The sequence below is a fragment of the Saccoglossus kowalevskii genome, chromosome 13 (assembly GCF_978046115.1).
Source record: "Saccoglossus kowalevskii chromosome 13, keSacKowa6.1, whole genome shotgun sequence".
Taxonomy (NCBI): Eukaryota; Metazoa; Hemichordata; class Enteropneusta; family Harrimaniidae; genus Saccoglossus; species Saccoglossus kowalevskii.
The window spans coordinates 11,692,469-11,711,736 of record NC_140653.1 but is presented as its reverse complement, the minus strand read 5'-3'; the positions used below and the strand labels follow the sequence as shown (position 1 = coordinate 11,711,736).

Below are 19,268 nucleotides of genomic sequence, written 5' to 3'. Positions count from 1 at the left end.
AAGGGCTGTGTAATTTCCTGTTTGTCCGACGCTTCGTTTTCATGTCACTGTCAAAATTATTGCTACCTTTTACTTAACAGGGACTAAATGGTCTCTGTAAAATGATAATCAGGATCGCAAAAAAAGTCAACTGATTTGAAACACTTGCCGGACGTCTCTCTCTCTCTTCTGAAATCCGCCTCGGTGATCATGGGCTGGTCCGGAATATATTTCTTTCAAAAGTGTTGCGCCAGGTTTACATTGTCGGTGTTTCTCTTTAAACCTAGTCGTTTTTTTATGGACGAGGACAGTTGAATGAATCTAAGGTTAAGTGATGTCGCACCTTCGGATCGATTAGAAACGTGTGAATACATACACTATGGCTATACGTTTCACTGCAACTGCCCACAACACAACATCTAAAAACTCTCTCTCAAAAAAAAAAGAAAATAGACAAAAAAAAAAAAAAAACGCCGACCGAAAAATGTATATCGTTTAAAAGTATACTGAACGACCAGTGTTATTACGGCTCGGGTGTATGACTTCCTCTCACATTTTGTCATTTGGTGGCGCACTTTCGGCGAGAGTCGGAAATCCGGAAACAGTCGACCGTTTCACGATAGGTGGGCGTGGCTACAACACGAGAAATATCCCAAGTTTACTTGGATACGAGTAATCATTTTCAGCAAAAAAATCAATAACTACCCTTTTCAGTGGGACACAGATCTAAAATGGGAAACGTGAGGGTGGGCATTGCACAGGCACTTTAAGGTGCTAGTTAAGAAAAAAATTCTACACATACAAAGTTATTTTTCAGCACAATAACTCACCTCAGTAGTTTTAGAAAAACTATTTTTCACTCTTCAGGCATTTTTAAAAGGCAAGACCTGAGCACAGTCGATCATTTGATTGAATCATAAAGCAAACAGCCTATGAACTGTTTTTAAATCTAGTTTGAATGGTACCAGTACCGGTAAATGTACTCACAACCCAAAACATAACAAATGTACAAACCCTTTGTATGCCAGCAGTTAACATCTCACAACATTCCACAAAATGAAACTAGTAAATCCAGCTTGTAAAGAAATTCCATTACACAACTCACCTATTTTGTTTTCTTCCACGCTTGATGGTTTAAACTGACATAACGCAGGTATGTTCATATTTGGTGCTACCACCTCCATTGTTCTGCAAACAAGGCATTGATGAATGAAGCATCATAGAACATGCACAAAACAGTACTGATTAACGATGACATTTCCCAAATTATGAGAACTAAACACAGCTGTATCAGTGACATTAATAACTGTATTATCTTATCTAGCTATAGACCAAAGGCCCTATGAGCCATTACATTTCAGTAAAACAAATCACATACACTAACAATCACATTTATCTTTTTGCAGTTTATAAATGCAAAAAATATGAAGTTACTGGTATCGTGAACCATCTGAGTATGTATTTGTTGATTGATAATTGTGTAAATTTATTTTAATCAGAAAATTCATGATATCGATTTAGAATATATGTGTAGTCTAAGCTCAATGTAATTACAGGCAAACAAATAAAATAAAATACTATATTTTCCCTTGGAATTAATTTTCGCTACTTTTGCTGAAGGAAAGATTCAGTGAAAATAGAATCCAGTGAATATGCATTTTTTCCTATATTTTTCATTCAACATGCCAAAAATTAGTGAAAATAAATTCCATAGAAAACACTCAAAAAGTCTTTTCAGTGAAAATTAATTCCAGCTACAATGTACGTATGCTACAATACATGTATATACCGGTACATTACAAAACTAAACACTGGGTTAAAACACCTGATTCTGACAAGTGACTGGCCAATACAAGCAGACATGCTCCTCATCACACCACAGTGACTGTCCTAAGAAGAGCAGCTTCATATGGCATGTAATTAGCATGGTCACACAGTATAATACTTTAGTATACAATACATTTATTTTCAAACAACAGAATAAAATTTCAGTATACTAAGCTCTTGAGTGACACCTAGATAGATAGACAACACTGACGAGATTTCAGAAGTATACACACTGTACAAGTTTCTAGGTGCTAAATATACTTACCTTAAGTTTTTTGTTGATCATGAATCATATGAAGAGTCTAATTAAAACGCCTGCTACCTGCAGAATAAAAGTATAAATGTTTATATATCAGGAAAAACCATCCAGGTGCATCACTGCATGTAAAATACATTATTTGTCCACAAGAAATTCAAAAGTGCACTGCGTGATGACAGATGCTTTACTCTTTTAGGAAAAAATTATCTTGATAACCTTCAGATTTAGTTTTATAGCATTGCATTGCAAAACTTTATTTTGACTGCCATCTCTCGCTGAAACTGAAGGATTAAAATTTCAACTCGGGGGAAACAAGCAGATTTATAATCAAGATTTTATAAACTCCGAAATTCATCATCAGAGAACAAAATGATAAAAATAAAATATGCTCAAAATGAAAAAAAGTTATGATAATGAAACAACTGGTCCATTCTATAATATCAACAACCAGTATCGATGATGAGTTTCAATATTTGTGCATGCTGTATACTAAGATAAATTTTCTATGTGTGCTGGGGTTATGTATGTGCAGTCTTACCATTTTGAGTAACTCATAAGGCCAAATAAAATAAATTCTTTGTTTCCCTACCTACATGTACCCAATATTTTTAAGAAAATCAAAAAGTTTATTTTCTGCAAATTAGTTCAGTTATTTAATTTACTACTTTTACTACTAGCAGAAAAGACAATTTTTTTATGTAGAAATTTCTATGGCTACCCTAAATTTCTGCTCTTATGCCCAAATAAAACAATTCTGGTGATACAACAACTTGTAGACATTTTTATATTTTATTTCTCTTAATGTGTTTTTGTGAAAAAAATATTCATGGATTAACTAGAAAACTATAAAATATAAAATTGACATTATACATCTATACACCTCCATCTACATGGAAAATGCTTGTCATATCTTGCTTTCCTAAATTCTCAATTGAACTTTACTAAAACTTAAAAAAACTAGTGACATCCCAGGTCAACATGCATGCCAGTGTAAGAAACCAAACACTTCAAACACTGAGATGCAGATAAAAAGTGCAATTTCCCAGACTAAATATTGAAATGTTATAGGTATCAGGAGTATTGATTTCAAGATCAGTTGACACACAATGCAATGTATTAAGATCACCAGCTGATTATGTACAACATCCAAGATATAGAGAAGTCATCAAGTTGTTTATAATAGGTGATTTTCTATACAAATGCGAGATCTCACGAATTGTGTGAAAGACGCACACTGAACGTCTTCCGCAAAAACTTTGCTCAAATTGAAAGGCTTATCTTTGACAGGGAAATATTCAGTTTGAATACCCTTACTTAATCGAAATTGACCATCATAACATGTGTACAGCACATTATTGAGCATGGGAATATCTTCCAAAATACTTTCGCGTTGTTCAATCTCACGCGATGTTCGTCGCCACTACGACGATATGACCTTTGTTTGTCCTGCTTTTACGTTTGATTTCCCGCATAACGCGGGATTAGCAGTGAACGGGAAATGGTCTATTCTAAAAACCTGGTGTACTTTGTACAGGAGGAGCTCTATTACCTGAGAATAGCATGGCAAATATTAATTTAATAACTAAATTAATAATAACTTAAAACACTTATAATATGTACAATACACATACATATATATATATAATCACATACATTATAAATATTTGAACGCTTAATTAATTCACCTATTCTTATATGTCATAGAACTCAACAACTTAATACCAGGTATAATTATGGACATTTTCAGCAAATGCATAAAATTGTTATAAAAAAGTTAATTATACACATAAAAAATTATTTATTACAGAACACTTTTAGTTGACCACAGCAGAAAAGCCAGGAACACAAGTCATAGCAAAAACATTAACTATCGGTAGTTTTAAATTGTGATTGTGACAGTATAAATTTGAATTGGCTAGGAGTTCTCTGCCAGTAAATCTTTCGAAGATTGTTGTGTGGTGATTCCCATACATGCACGTCATTCACATGTTTACAGAGAAAAAAATGGTGTGTTTTCAAAAAATCAAATGCAAAATAATCCAAAAAGCAACCATTTTGGTACATTTTTCATAGAAATCCATATTATCCAACTTATACTAATATTTAAAATTCTCTAATTTTTGTGACAGCCATACATGTAGTGTATGGAACCTTTATAACACTACATATAATTTTTTTTTAGCATACATGTAGGTCACATGTACTTTGGTCAATTTTCAAGGTCGTTTTGTGGAAAACTTAGTCGGTGACCATATATTTGTATTTCAGAAGTTTGAACACTACAGTAACCCAAACCCTCTTGCTGGATTTTTGAGTACAAACGTATGTTTTTTTTAACCTTTTCACCAGCAGTTCTCTCTTTTCATCACAAAAAAAAAAAAAAAAAACTGTTTATAGTCTGCATTTTCCATCAGAATAATGGGACACAAATAGCCAATTTTTTTTGAGCAAAACTGAAATTCGATTCAAATTTTTCTGTCGACTCCAAAATTAGGGTTCATTTCCTGAAGTATTGAAGAGTATATAGAAAAAGTGAAGACAAAATTTGGCCAAGTAAGTCTGGTGGAGAAATGGTTAATGCTAGCAAACTACCGCAAGGGATTTAGTGAGAACAAAATGTACTGAAAAACGCTATGATTCCGTCCTAACAACATGTGCAAAATACAATTTGTCTATTATGGAATTATTGCGGTCTAAAGGTTTTAAAATTTTCTTTGATGTGCCGCAGGATTATGTCTATTATTGGAATTATATCAATGTCTAGATTTACTAATTGAAAACACTAATTGTACATATCCATGGCAACAAGTTCCATCAAAAAAGGTATGCTGCAGTTATAAACAATATACATTTCATTGAAATAACATGTGTTCCTTATCTATGACTGAACTAATACAGTTACAATCCATTCACTGTATCGGTATATTACTTAGTTATTTTCTGAAGAATAACATTGGTTTTGTCTATCACTAATACGTAAACCCTTCTAACCTAATTTTTTTTTTGGAATTTGTTGCATATAACTTGCCTGCATTTTGAAACTAAATTTATATTGTTGATTGTTATGAATGTATACATCTACATATATACCTGATCAGATGTCTGATATCTGTATTTCAGGTCAAGTGCCCACCTATTCTGAAAAACTCCCCACATTTAGCAGCAAAGTCACGAAACATGGTTATTTGACATGATTTTTACATTGTGGGCCTGACCCATGCTAAATAGGACCAGAAATCAAATTCTACATTAGTTGTTCCTTGGGCATGTTGAACACAAAAATAAACATAGATACAGATTCCTAGGTGGGAATACCACAGGCAAGACCTTGGAAGAATCAATTGGTTAATTGATTACAGGTGCTTATGTTTTTGAATGGGTCTGATTGCACCCTGATAGTGCCATTATCATCACCACTGTAGTTACTCATACAAGTGAGATATTGAGATTTGTCTTTCTGATGATACATGTACCATGGCTGAGGGAATAGTTGTTACATCAGTGGGACAAATTATAATATCTGTTATTAATACAAATCTGTTACTATATTAATTAGCACATCAATTGCTGAAAGTCTCCACAGAGATAGTCAACATCTATTGTACAAACAAATCTCAAGCAGGCAATGTGTTTAGGTAAACCTTGTCACTACAGCAACAATAAAAAAATATTTATGCAAACTATGTGTAGGTTAATATTAAATATTATTGACCTAAAGTGGTAATTTTTGGCCGATGTAGTAAAAAAAGCCATTTTTCACACAAGAATAAAACTAAGTGCCAGAATGATCACTTTCTCACAAAAAAATGCTCTCTACAATATCCAGACACGAACAACAATTACCAGGTTCATTGATATGCAAATTATCTGTTGAGAACCCTATAAGTACTGTGTCTGCAGATTTGTACATTGTACAAATGTATACTTTAAAGGGCGGCAGTCGTCGTGTCGCCTCCTGTTCGATATGGGACTCATAGCGACGTATACAACGCGTGTAAAATACATTGTTTATTTACATGAAATTAAAACACCACCCTTTAATCTTAATCCTGTTAGCCCCATGCAGCTGGTACTTTTACATTGACTTGACCAAGTATATACGCTATAAGGCAGTTTTCATTGTCAGGTGTTCGGTATGGGACCCATGTAACAACGTATACAACACATGTGAAGTACATAGTTTTGTTTTCATATAAATTTTAAAACATGCAGCACATCAACATCAATAATCTTTTTGTCAAAAAAAGAAAAGGAAATTGTGCTTCTTGCTCTAGAGAAAATTACGATTAATACCGTTTTAATTTTTTTGTATTGAGATTATATTTTTACCATAAGAAACTATAAACTCAATGTTTTAAGTGCCTACTGTCAACTTTCGTTTTTAAGTCCTGGCTTGCTCATAATAATGATTTATTAAATAATACATGCATTAAAAGGATTTGGAGCAACAAAACATCGTCTGAAACAAAAAATAAAACATTTCTATATTCAACCATATGTGGCACACTTTAGTGCTACATAAAATTCTCCCCCCAAAAATGTGTGAGATGCAGGTTTTAAACTGATGCTTGCGATGACAAGAAGCAAAAGCTAGTTTTATTTTTGGCATTAAACAGCCAGATTTTTTAATAAACTGATTGTCCGTATACAGGAATTCAAACCAATACAAACCTAGACCAATCTCTGATTATTTTCTATCATATTGTGGAATTTTATCCATTATGCATGACTCAATACAATTTCTTTCAATTCAAACACTATGCTGGCTAAGAGCTGCACAAACCTGACATGCATCACAAAAGAATATATATATATATATAACTAGAATTTATAATATTGTGAATAGATGAAGTACATATTAATATGCCTGATAAAAATAGATCATAAAAATGCCTAAATCTGGACACTACACAACTTGGCAACATTCTAAATCTATTTTTGTTTTAAATCAGGAAGAGGTCAATGCTCTTGACATATCAAATGAATATATTGATTTACTGTTCACAGTCTGAGATTGTTTTTTATTTACAGAAATTGTCTCACTGTAGACCTAATTACCTGCATGTTAAGTATTCTTATAAAATACAAAATACCACATTGTGACGTTGATAAGCTATATAATAGTGTTTTATTGAACATTATGTGAAAAGACAATATAGTCTCAAAATTTGTTGGTACAGAAGAAGTAGACGACAATGGATAGGGCACAACCACAGTCCCTCTATCACCGGTCTGGAAACGCCTATTGTTTTACGTGTGAATCGGCAGGATTAGTGGGCTAACGCTTGTAATGGCTCTCCGCGAAGCGCGGTACTATACTGTTGATAGCTTCAAGATACATCGCGTTCAGTGCTGTGATCTATTTTTTAACGTTTCCAGAACATATTTGATACCGTATACAAATATTTTTTACCAGAGTTGATTCGTAACGTCTTTGTTTTTAAGGAGAGTAGGTTTCGTTGTATACAATATGTTGATGCTCGACGTTTTCTTGTGTGAAATTATGTCTTTTTCACCTTTTGTAATAGAGGGACTGTGCCGTGACTTGTAAACTGACTCGTTTTTCTGTTCCTCTCATTAAAGGTACATTCTTGACAACATGACAACATTTGTGTTTTTGGTAGATTTGAAATACGTTTAGCACAATGGTCATGTTGAATATACGATTTTGATGATTGTTCGTTAAAAAAATTACACTTATTTTTAATTAGTAAACGCCGTCGTTAAAAACAAAATGGCCGCTCCCAGTTACGATGTTGTACACATTTTACTTCGGTAATTTTTTTTTTCTGCTTATTTTGTTTTTCATGCATATTAATTGCAACAACTATGTATATCGGCAACACAATCAATTGAAATACTGTTTAATGTCACAAGATGTATGATTTTTGGGTCTTGGTTTTGCACGTCATTGTATTCATGACGGCGCCATTTTGAATCACATCATTCTCTCAGTCGTATAATTGTAACGCTAGTTTCTGTTCCGATTACAAGGGAATGGGGTGATTCTCCAATTCCATTTTTATTTGGTGATTAAAGAAACTACTTCTGAAACTAATGGGGTGGTTTAATTCTGTTTGGGATGTAATAAAGAGTTTAATTTCATAGACAAATTTTGTTTACGTTCAGACAGCAGTTGTGGAGTTTTGACAGGCGTGTGGGCGTGGCAATCATGCCTCGTAAAAGGTTTCTCCGGTATGTTTTCGGCACTGGTTGAACTGCATGGTTTATCTTTATGCACTTCATGGATTTCTTCTTCGATGACGTCTTTTAAAACAAAATCCCAATCAATGTTGTCATCATCGAATTCGACAAAATCGCCGCAAGCCTTCCACATGGTAATGTTGTGATCCGTGCTGGTAATGACGCATGCGCAATGACCCAAATCGCTAAGTATCATGGTAACTTCCAGTGGGTTATTGATATGCACGACTACATCAATGGGAGTTTATTTTCGGGATAACTTGGCGTAAGGTGTAAACGATTTATTTGCCCATTACGAGGGTTAGTACAATAGAATGCTAAGCGTTTCCAGACCGGTGATAGAGGGACTGTGGCACAACCTACAGAATCCTGTGTCAGGCACAGGAACCTCAATGGAAAGGAAAAAGACGATGCCCATGGTAAACCTGGTGAAGAGATCTTCAAGCAGATATCGAGAGGCTGGGATACAACTGGAGCAAAATAGAGAACGAAGCCCAAAACTGAGAACTTTAGAGGACCCTTTTCTGTGGTTTAAATAACCGACAGGCTCTAACTAACCATAAATGACCATTTTTGGTTTTAAAAGTAGACACTCAGAATTATTGACTGAAGATAACAAAAGACAATAAAATAAAAATGTTTAACAATATAGCAACATATATTGTATGCCCACTGTAATAATAAACTGAAACCCAATGTCTATGTATTTACATTGAACATGTGTGCAACCAAATATGTATCAGTTCAAATGTATATTATGCATGAATAAATTTATGACCTGAATATATTAGTGCTTGGTCACCTTTTTTTTAATTGATTTGATTGCTCACATGTGCATGACACTGCTACCGTACAATACACCTGGTATGCCAGGATATAGTAATGATAATTAAACATGCATTGCATACGATAATTACTATAATAGAAGTGAAGAGCTGAAAAGTAGCATTTTATAGAACTAAACACAACTGTAAATGTATACAGTATAATACATCTGATGCAGTGACCTTGATCTGATGCCTTGCAATCATTTCTGCAATCATTTTATGTTTATATGTATTAGGTGGAGAGATAGATTATATGCTGTCAAATCAGGCGTTTTTGACCTAGTCTCAGAAGTGCTTTACGATTTCAACATTCAGTATTATTCTGAAAACTGTGTATATTTCCTATATGCAAATATTTCTTTCTACCTGAACATGATGATATTATTTTAATGAACCACAATGATCTCAGAGTTTGGTATCAACAGAGTCCAGGAAGGCTATTACCATAAATGCCACACCCATGACTGACATCAAAATACTAGTACTAAGTTTTCATGATTTATTTTTATTATACAAAGTGCTAGTCATTCGGCACATAGAAAGAAGTAAATTAAATAAAGAATTACAACATTGAAGAAATGCCCATAGATAATTTGTATACAATGCAATTTTCAATAATTAACTTTTCTACAATTATGGGTAGAGGGTTATCGGAAGTTCAGGAATTATTTGATTTGGCTTCATTAACGTCCATAGCAATGGAATGGGCCAATAACTTTTCAATTTTTTTTTCTAAATAAAATCATGAATACATTTTAAATCAGAAAGCATATAACTTTATTGACATTGTATTTTGAATAGAACATAGTCCAATCTATAACTAAAAAACAATTCCTAAATACATAAACACAAACATACTAAAACAGTTTAACAAAAGGACTTGGAAAAATCAGGGAATTGATAATTACTGTATCACATTACCATACTTTCTTTTATAAAAATGCCAAGCTGTATTATGTGGAAGTGTTGCCCATAATGTATTTAAATTTTGAATCTTCATCCATCAAATGGAAATTAACAGTTTTATTTTTAATTGAGTCAAACAATTTTCTCCTAATTGTAATATGGCCAATGAAAGGTACCAGTGAAATTACATACAGTATGGCTTTAGTACAACCTTCTGTCAATTGAGTCTCATATAATACTTATCACCCATGTCTGAAAAATATTTTTTTTTTAGGAAATGATTGACTAAAAAATACAATTACAATAACTGAACTAGATTATTGGAGCCCTAGCATGGAGCAGTAGAATGCTGAAATAAAAAATGATGCTAAAATACTAGCAAGAACAAATTGACTGTCAATCACAATTTACTTGGGAGGATAAAAACAAACGAAAACACATTTATCTGCTTAAATGTTAGTTTTCTCATTACCCTACATAGAATATTCCTTCAGGCATTCCTCTGTGCATGGTTCTAAGCAGAGAACTTAATTTCTGTCCTTTTCATTACCACATTGACCTGTGCACCCTCTCAACGGCTCCGATGTGCGACGTAGTCCCGTCAACCTCACACAACAAGCCTGCCACTACATCAACCTGAGCATTGCACCAGGTACACGACAGACATATCATGCGGGAACTCACTATCTTCTCTTCTGTCGCATGTATGGAATGAATCCTTATCCACTAACGCAACGCTCAACGATTCTGTTTATGACACATCTCGCAACGTCGTCACTTACCTATGGTACGCTAAAAGTTTACCTCGCAGCTATCATCCGTGCACACATCGAAACTGGCTTCACCTCATCAATACGCGACGACCTCCTGCTTCACTTCACTATGCAAGGCATTAAAAGACATCACGGCGTGCCAAATCGTGTAAAACTCCCAATCACCATTGCACTGATGCGAATTCTTAAGGACACCGTCGCAAACCATCCCACTATTTGCAACCATGACAAAGCTATGTTGTGGTCTGCCTTCACACTGGCGTTCTTCGGCTTCTTGAGCGTCAGCGAATTTGTCGCACCCGCGTCAACCACCTTCGACCCACAATGCACTTTACTGACGGCAGACATCACTTGCAACACAGACCTCGTCATTGCGCTCAAGGCTTCTAAGACAGACCCATTCCGCCGGGGATGTAACATCATCATCGCACCCTCACAGTCATCGGTCTGCGCTTTGCAGGCATACCAGGCGTACAAAGCACTACATAGTTCCGTCGCTCACCTACCTGCATTCCAGTTCGCCAACAGTACTTTCCTCACGCGGCAAGCTGTTAGCAACCACATTCAAGACCTTCTCACTCACGCATCTGTGCCAGATGTTAACCGTTACACTACTCACAGTTTCCGCAGTGGTGCAGCCACGACAGCTGCCGACGCAAATCTCCCGGACTGGTTGATCAATTCGCTCCCCCTTCCACTTTTGCCAAAACCTTGTGTCTTGTGTCATTTATTGAAGCATTAATAGTATGATTATGAATATAATTTATAATCTGTGTTAATGCTCAATTATGACATGCATTGACCAAGCTGGCATCCCCCTTTCATATTTTGACACCTCCCATGCCACATTGTACTTCATGCAATATTTGCTCACATTTCGTCCTTCAGACGGATTTACATTAATTAACGCCAGACTGTTCATTTGCTTATCTGTGCTCGCATCCTCTTCAAGCATCAGTTCGTTTTGCCGCACCGTACGATACACATCGTCTCAGCAGACCTCCCACCCACCCATTCATGCAAAGGTCTCTATATAACCACTTTCTATACCACTACCGATCTCACTCAAGTGTAACTCATGTTTATCTGCTCATGAACAACCTTAGCAATAAACAGGTAAGGGGGTTTCCACCACAGACCAAGCAGACTTTACACGGGTACCCACGCTGTCCATCCTCCTGGGGTTGTGAGAATATCTGCAGGCTCCCGCCAGGGGGACGCCAGCCATGACGCCCGCCTGTACAGTCTCTGCTGGTGGAAGGTTGCAACCAGGTACCACGCGCTCAGCGTCATGATGCAATTCACAGGCGAGTCGCATCATGGAGCTGTTCGCTGCGACGCCTGCGTCAGCAATTCGCTCCCCCTTCCACTTTTGCCAAAACCTTGTGTCTTGTGTCATTTATTGAAGCATTAATTGTATGTATACTGCTATCTGTGGACATGCTTTATGCATTCTCAGACATATATTTTTTTCAAACATTTGTTTGCTCTTTTTTCCAAATCCCAAGGATTTGAGTCAAGGATGGCAACTAATTTACATAATAATTAGCTTACAATTTGATTTATTCATAATGTTTGTAGTTTTTTTTTTTTCACTTTTCGCAAACTGCTTACTCACTTCATATTACTTATAGAGCAATAGAGCAAAGACTGTATATAGCTTGCCCTTTCACCAGTCCACTTGAATTGTAAAACTACTTTTTGTATTTAGGGTATATGTTCCCTCAATTTTTGATTGCACAGAACAAACAAGATTTTTAGCCATGTGATAAAAGAGATTTAAACTGCCCAAGTTCACAGCTGTTATAAAGTGAAACAGAAAATGATGGATGCATACCGAGTCATTTTGCCATCTATTTTCTAAATGCAGTCAATCAAGCAAGAAACAAAACAAACATGTACATTCAAAATTTGTCACTAGCTTGTATTCAAAGCATAGTTTCAAAGAAGCTATCTGAATGTGAGCTGATAGCAAGACAAGTGTGTATGTAAATGAGATGTTCTTGTTTCAATCAAGTTCCTACTGTAGCACAATGCAAAGAATCAACAATGTTTTGACAGGTTTCAACAGGTAACAACTACCACAAACCAATGCCCAATTAGCTAACACAACATGAATCTGCAACTAACAAACAAACTAACATATGCAGATATCTACTCAACAATGAGGACAAAGATAACTGGCAAATTTATCTAAAGCCTTGTTTAAGTGTGCTAGCAAACAAAAAACCAGTGTGAATATTCTTTATCAGTGGGTTAAACCATGGAGGCATCTGTTCATACCTCCATGGTTAAACCATGCTGTGTTCCGCTCACATGATGCAATAGTTTTCATATCATTCAGCATTCACATGTATTCACACCCTATTCACCTACCATTTGGTCACTGTATGTGGGCACTGTTTCAACCTGGGGACCTTGTTCACATGTATCTCATTTCAGTATTAATCATAGAACTTGGGGATTTACACTTAGTTAATCTGTTCAATGGTAGATTAAAATTTTCATTGCAGATTTGATGACTGTTCAAATAAAAGTCATCATATGATACAGATACATGTATGTGACTTTAAAGGCACAACTTTAGTTTGTTTCACATGTAAGGAAAACAAGACTAGAATTTGAATAGAACACATTTTACAAAACGTTTTCAATTTAGTTACATTGCCTATATGTTCATAAATATTCATATTTTTCGACTTCGTCCAAAAGTATCGCATTCATCTGCCACAGAAGTTTCTGTTTTTGGGCTGCATCAAACAGGGAATAAACAAAATTGAATATGGCCATTTTAGATAAAACTGTAAAATAAAATGAGTTATGTCAATATTGAGTTTAAATGAAATCAGACAGGCAAAGAGAATGTTCATGATATGTCTGAATGTTGATATTTGATGTTGTTTTTGGAACAAATATAGCCACCAGTCAAAAAAAATTATGGATGGTCCTCGCACCAATTTTGAACCAAATCCGCGGTGTTGTATTGTGATGAAATTCTATCAAGAAATCACATAATTGACTAAAAATACATGGACCTGATTGAAACATGCACCTAATCTGAGTTGGCGTACCTCATGACAATAAATAAACTCAGTAACGCTCCCATGTAAAGTGTGATTATTACGAACGATAGAATTATTACAAACGATAGACAATTAAAATTGATGTGCAACTTTGGCGGAATAAATGGTACTTAGGTCACCTAATGAAGACCGTATTTAAAACTAAAGTTTGAAGAAAAGTTATATGAAAAGTTATAAGCGCCCACCCCAACTTTTGGGACATTTCTATTTTCGGGTTCACATTCAGCTAAGCACCCATCCCTTTCAAAATACCCCTAATTTGACTGTCTAATCATAAAACTTGGTTATTGATCATTGCTTAACTGGTAATCGTTTTTATATGATACATATATTTTTTCATATGATATAGATATCGACGACTGCGAATTTGTTGTGAATGTGGAGACGAAGGTAACCATCTGATTGGTTGATTACTGACTTGACCCATTAGGTCAAAGGACGTTGTTACAGGTCAAATCGTGCAAGAATATTTCATGGCAGAAAATGCTTTTCATCGTGAGTTTGCGTACGATCCGAAACATTTGACAATGATGAAGATTTTGACTTTGACTGTGTTCCAACAGACTCTAATATTTTAACCTCATAAATTTGGGTGGTACGTAATTAATATTGTAATAAAATGTGCATATTTTTTTGTGACCATTTTGATTTCTTCATTTAATGACAAGGCAATTAATTTTGTAATTGTATTTCATTCAGATGTAATATCCCCCTCAATCTGTCGCATGGTGAATTGAAATTGTCATTTGCACTCTTCTCCGAGCAGGTGCCACCCTTAAAAAAAATCATGATTTTCTGAGTGAGGACACTTGGCACTAACATGTTCGAGTACTGTAAGTGTCTTGCATGATCCGGTGTCATCAGCACAAGAACAGGCACCGATCCACCGATCACATTTCCCAGGTTGTGTTTTTGGTTTTGGGAAACGTGTAAAAAAACACACCATTCGTGTAATCCTTCAGATGAAATCAAGAATCGCTCTTGCATTCATCTTAAGAGCACTGTTTAACACCCATTGTGGCGTTTTTGTACAGTCGATATTGTTGTGTGAATGGAATACAACAGAGTGAGCAATGGCGCTGCCACCATCTCTAGGGAAAAGCTTGACCTGTGTCACATGATCAAAACTGGTTGCCAAGGACATAAAGCTTGGTCACGTGAGATCTCGCAGTGAGCGGAATATGGCTTATTTGGCTGAAATCGGCCAAGGCAAAAAAATAACAGACGAATTAATACTTGAAGACACTGGAAATCACACAAACACCAGACAGACACACAAAAGTGATTTTAATGGCAATCCTAGCGAAGCGGATCACCAACAGATAGACAGACACACACAAGTGATTTTAAGGGAAAACCTAATGGAGCAGATCGCCAATAAAAAAACACAACACTGGACAAATGACCACAGCTAATTTGCATAAAAAAAAAAAATGCTGAGCTCATTTGTATAAACAATAATGCCTCTACCACATAGGCAAGTATAAAGTTACCGAAAACACAGAAATATTTGGCCTATTCACTCCAAAGAAAAAGGTGAGTCAAAGCATATACATAAGGCAGAATTTAATGTGTCGAAAACAACCTGTCAACAAACGAGCATTTCTTTCAGTGGGCTGACTATTATGTGTTAGAATTTGTGTCAGGCACAGTCACGCAAGTAGCTTCACATCAACTAAAAATCTATGGATGCACTGCTATTAAAACACAATATCTTCTTAAATATAATCAATCTCCAATATTGTAATTCCTACATTTATGCAAATTTATCTAATTGCAGAACGCCATATACAATCTGGATGATGCAATGTTGCATGCCAAAAGTTTTAGTACTGTAAAGTTTATAAATATTTATGCAACCACTGTATTTGGGGCTGCACTTGTAATACTTGTACGTTAGGAAACAATAGAAGGCGTGCCAAAAAGTGTGATTGACGGTGTTTTGTTTCGTCATGATTCAATTCTCTCAAAACTATCTCACAATTTACTATGATTTGGAATTGCAACATGGTCTACGTAGATAAATCATTATACCGTACTTCCCAGAGTGTAAGCCCAGGGGCCTCAACATGTAAAATCGGGAAAATTAGGGGGTGGGCTTATACTTGAGGACCACCTCAGAAAAGATAATTTTTTTGGGGGTTTAAAATTGTACCCCTCTTCCCAACCTCGAAAAATCATCAAAATTACATTTTTCGTTCACAGTGCCGGTCTCGAAGAAATATTATGTCTTTTTGATTTCCACAACACTTTTTACAATGAAGAAACAAATATGTTCATAAAAATACACACATTTTATTACAATACGATTTACATACCGTCTGAATTTACGGTGCAAAAATGGGTAGGGTCTGTGGGAAAACTGTCGAAGGCAAGATCTTTATCATTATCTTCGTTGTGGAATGTTTTTGATCGCTCGCACACTCTTGATATAAAGCAATTTCCGCCATGATATTTTTCATCATGATTTGACCTGAACAACTTCCTTTGACCTAGCAGGTCATGTCTTTCGTTAACCAATCAAAATGCTGTGTCGTACAGACGAAGTTTTTCGATTATTGACGTAGTAATTTTTTCAACGCAATGCGAAAGTGAATTACCATGATGTTAAAATACGATCTGATTTCGACAAAAAACGTTGATTTTTTTCCTTAAAGCTGTTGATTCGCAATTTTCAAAAAGTAAACTGAGGTTGGAGGAAGTATTTAAACGTTTCACGGTCACCAACAAGTCATGTCAAACAATAGTTTGCTTGTTCACATTCCATTCACGAAGGTCTCAATGGACACAATTATTCGGAAAAGTGAAACTATGTTCAATGCCCATTTTTGGCATTTCTAAAACCACTACTCAAAAGGAATATGGATTAATTACTTCAGTATTACAACACCGGGATTCATCGTGAGTAAATAACAGAATAGAAAAGGTGCGAACCATGTTCCGTAGGTTTGCCGGCCAACCACTCTGAAATTAATGGAGTTTTCTCATAAAAGCAGGAACCAAACTACCGTATCAATCACGATTATTATGCAATGAAATACACTTTTTACTTGCATATTTTAAAAAATAATGTCGTCGACACCCGATAAAATCCCCCTGGGCCTATACTCGGAGATGCCCTCCACTTGTTAAATGTCTGAAAACAGAGGGTGGGCTTATACTCGAGGAGGGGCTCATACTTAGGTAAAGGTAGCTTCACTTTGTCACGTCAGAGAATCTAAAACAATCTACAGTCTTGTAATCTTTTCACTGTCATCGTCAACTTTCACAATACACACAACTCAAACCTAATTATAAATAACAAAAGCAAACAATAAAAATGCTTAAAAAAATTTAGTGGAATTATACAGCATGAAAGAATTTCCTACAGAAATGTAAAAGAATAGTAATAGTAAAAGTGGCTAAGTTGGGCTACAACACTGGTGGCGCTCTTCAAATAATGGTAATTTATCATACCAGGAAAAGAAACGAAAACGCAGCGTGTGGAAAATGAGGGTTCTTTTCCGACACTAGACAATTACATTTGCAAAGAAAAGAAACAAAAAGACGCCAAAATGTATCCAGGCTTACAATTTATATAGTAAACATTATGACCTCTTTTTATTTTTTTAAATTCAATCATATTTTCATGGTGCGAATATTCATATTAATAATTGTATTCATATCCGATGAGTGGCTATATTTAACTTTAGCGATAGGATCTCTTGTAAAATACTGTCCTGTACTTATAAAATAATTATAAAAATAATTACAGATAATCCCTATTGCAAACAATTTTATAATTCCCCAGTTATACCAAATTAATAATAAAAGAGTTTCATAAATACCATTGTGTACTAATATAGAGCTAAAAATTGTGCTTATGTATTTAATAATGTTATTGCTTATATCATACACATGTAGTTGCATTAGATATAATCAGCAAATGATTTGATACACCGACATACTTAACATTCAATATTCATTTCATGTGAGAAATGCAATGTTTTTTTCATAGACTGGACAAACCCAAATGAGCTGAATTAACATTGAAAATGCAAGTCATTTATTCACCGGATTGTTAACATAGCAGAATGGGGTTCATGTAAACTGGCCCTTAGTTGTAGGGTTCATTAATTATTTTCAAATTCTGAATTTACGAAAAAAAAAAAAAAAAAATACCATCACATTTCCAAACATACATACTAAACACTTTACGTATTCTTAAAAAAAAAAATCATTCCTTCACTACAAAAATATAAAAAAAAATTAAAAAAATGTATAATGTACAAAAATATATAATTAGTGCGCAAGCAGTCTTTGCACTGGGAATGAATTTGAGATTACATGTGTGCAAATAATAGATAATATTTCCAAATATCTCTATCAAAGAATAGAATTATTTACAGTTATCATATCCTAGAAGTGAACAAAGGTCAATAATAATATGTGTAATTTTTTACAAGGTACAGTAGTCAGGTGTTATTGACGAAACAAACATCACAACCTCAAGTATTTATATCACCAAAGTGACATGATATACAATTATATCATAAAATACCACCCACAAACTGGTGCCAACTGACCAGTCTTCAACAAACCCTATATTAACATACTCCTGTTTCTAAGTAAACATTGACACCCGATCCCTGCCGAGATACATATACACTGTGTAATCCCCTATTGCCAAATCAGGAATACAACAGACAACAGATGGTTTACACTCATTTTGAATACAGTTATACTTAAGTACGCAAAAGGCAGACACTGCATGTGATTTTACCAAGCACAATTCAAAAAAGCACAAATGACTTGATTAGCACATGAAATAAAGAGTAGACATAATTACTAAGTATAAACACTGATGTCTTAAATACATCTAAAGATATAAGCAAGTGCAACTCCAAAGAACAGCATGCAAAATAAATAAAATGAAACAAGTCTTCAAAAAAGAACAAATTAAAGAGATGGTAATTGCCATGCATTGAGAACCAGAGAATTTCTTTAGTTGTTTTTTAAAATATTGTAAACTAACCAAAAAAATTTGATGTCATGAATTACCAGGGATAAACTAGTTGAACAGCAATGGACTCAGTTAAACATTTGCTAAGAAATGAACTCTGACCTGGCTATACATGACACATCTATTCAAATTTATTATTACATTTCAAGGACATGCCTTATTCTTAAAGATACAACCTTCCTACAAGCTCAATAAACCATCTCCGCAGTTACAGGGAATATGTTTGTAGTAGGAATGATTTGAATAATATATTTGAATAAATACAACTAAAATATTTAAAATAAATACAAACAAAAAACGTATAATTAATACAAAACACCTATCTACACTGGAGCAGCTGCGAACGATTGTTGCACAGTGACGTGCGATTGAGAACTACGCCACCTACAACCCAACAATCACGAAGGC

The 19,268-nt window shown here is 34.9% G+C and overlaps 2 protein-coding genes across 2 annotated transcripts in view; one reads left to right on the top strand and one right to left on the bottom strand.

The window, feature by feature from the left end:
* Nucleotides 1–19,268, bottom strand: part of LOC100371678 (uncharacterized) — a 45,086-nt gene that overhangs the window by 24,918 nt on the left and 900 nt on the right. The window contains exons 2-3 of the mRNA XM_085506926.1: nt 2,072–2,128; nt 1,085–1,167 (exon numbers count right to left, since the gene is read on the bottom strand). Of these exons, the coding sequence (XP_085363052.1) occupies nt 1,085–1,163 (79 nt within the window). The 5' untranslated portion in view covers nt 1,164–1,167; nt 2,072–2,128. The remainder of the gene's footprint in view (nt 1–1,084; nt 1,168–2,071; nt 2,129–19,268) is intronic.
* LOC146735003 (uncharacterized) lies at nt 10,714–11,517 on the top strand. The gene has a single exon (XM_085507309.1). The coding sequence runs from the start codon at nt 10,714–10,716 to the stop codon at nt 11,515–11,517; it is 804 nt and encodes a 267-aa protein (XP_085363435.1).

What these genes read in the sequence shown, in the direction of transcription:
- LOC146735003 (XM_085507309.1), top strand. Translation starts at nt 10,714, where the DNA reads ATGAATCCTTATCCACTAACGCAACGCTCAACGATTCTGTTTATGACA.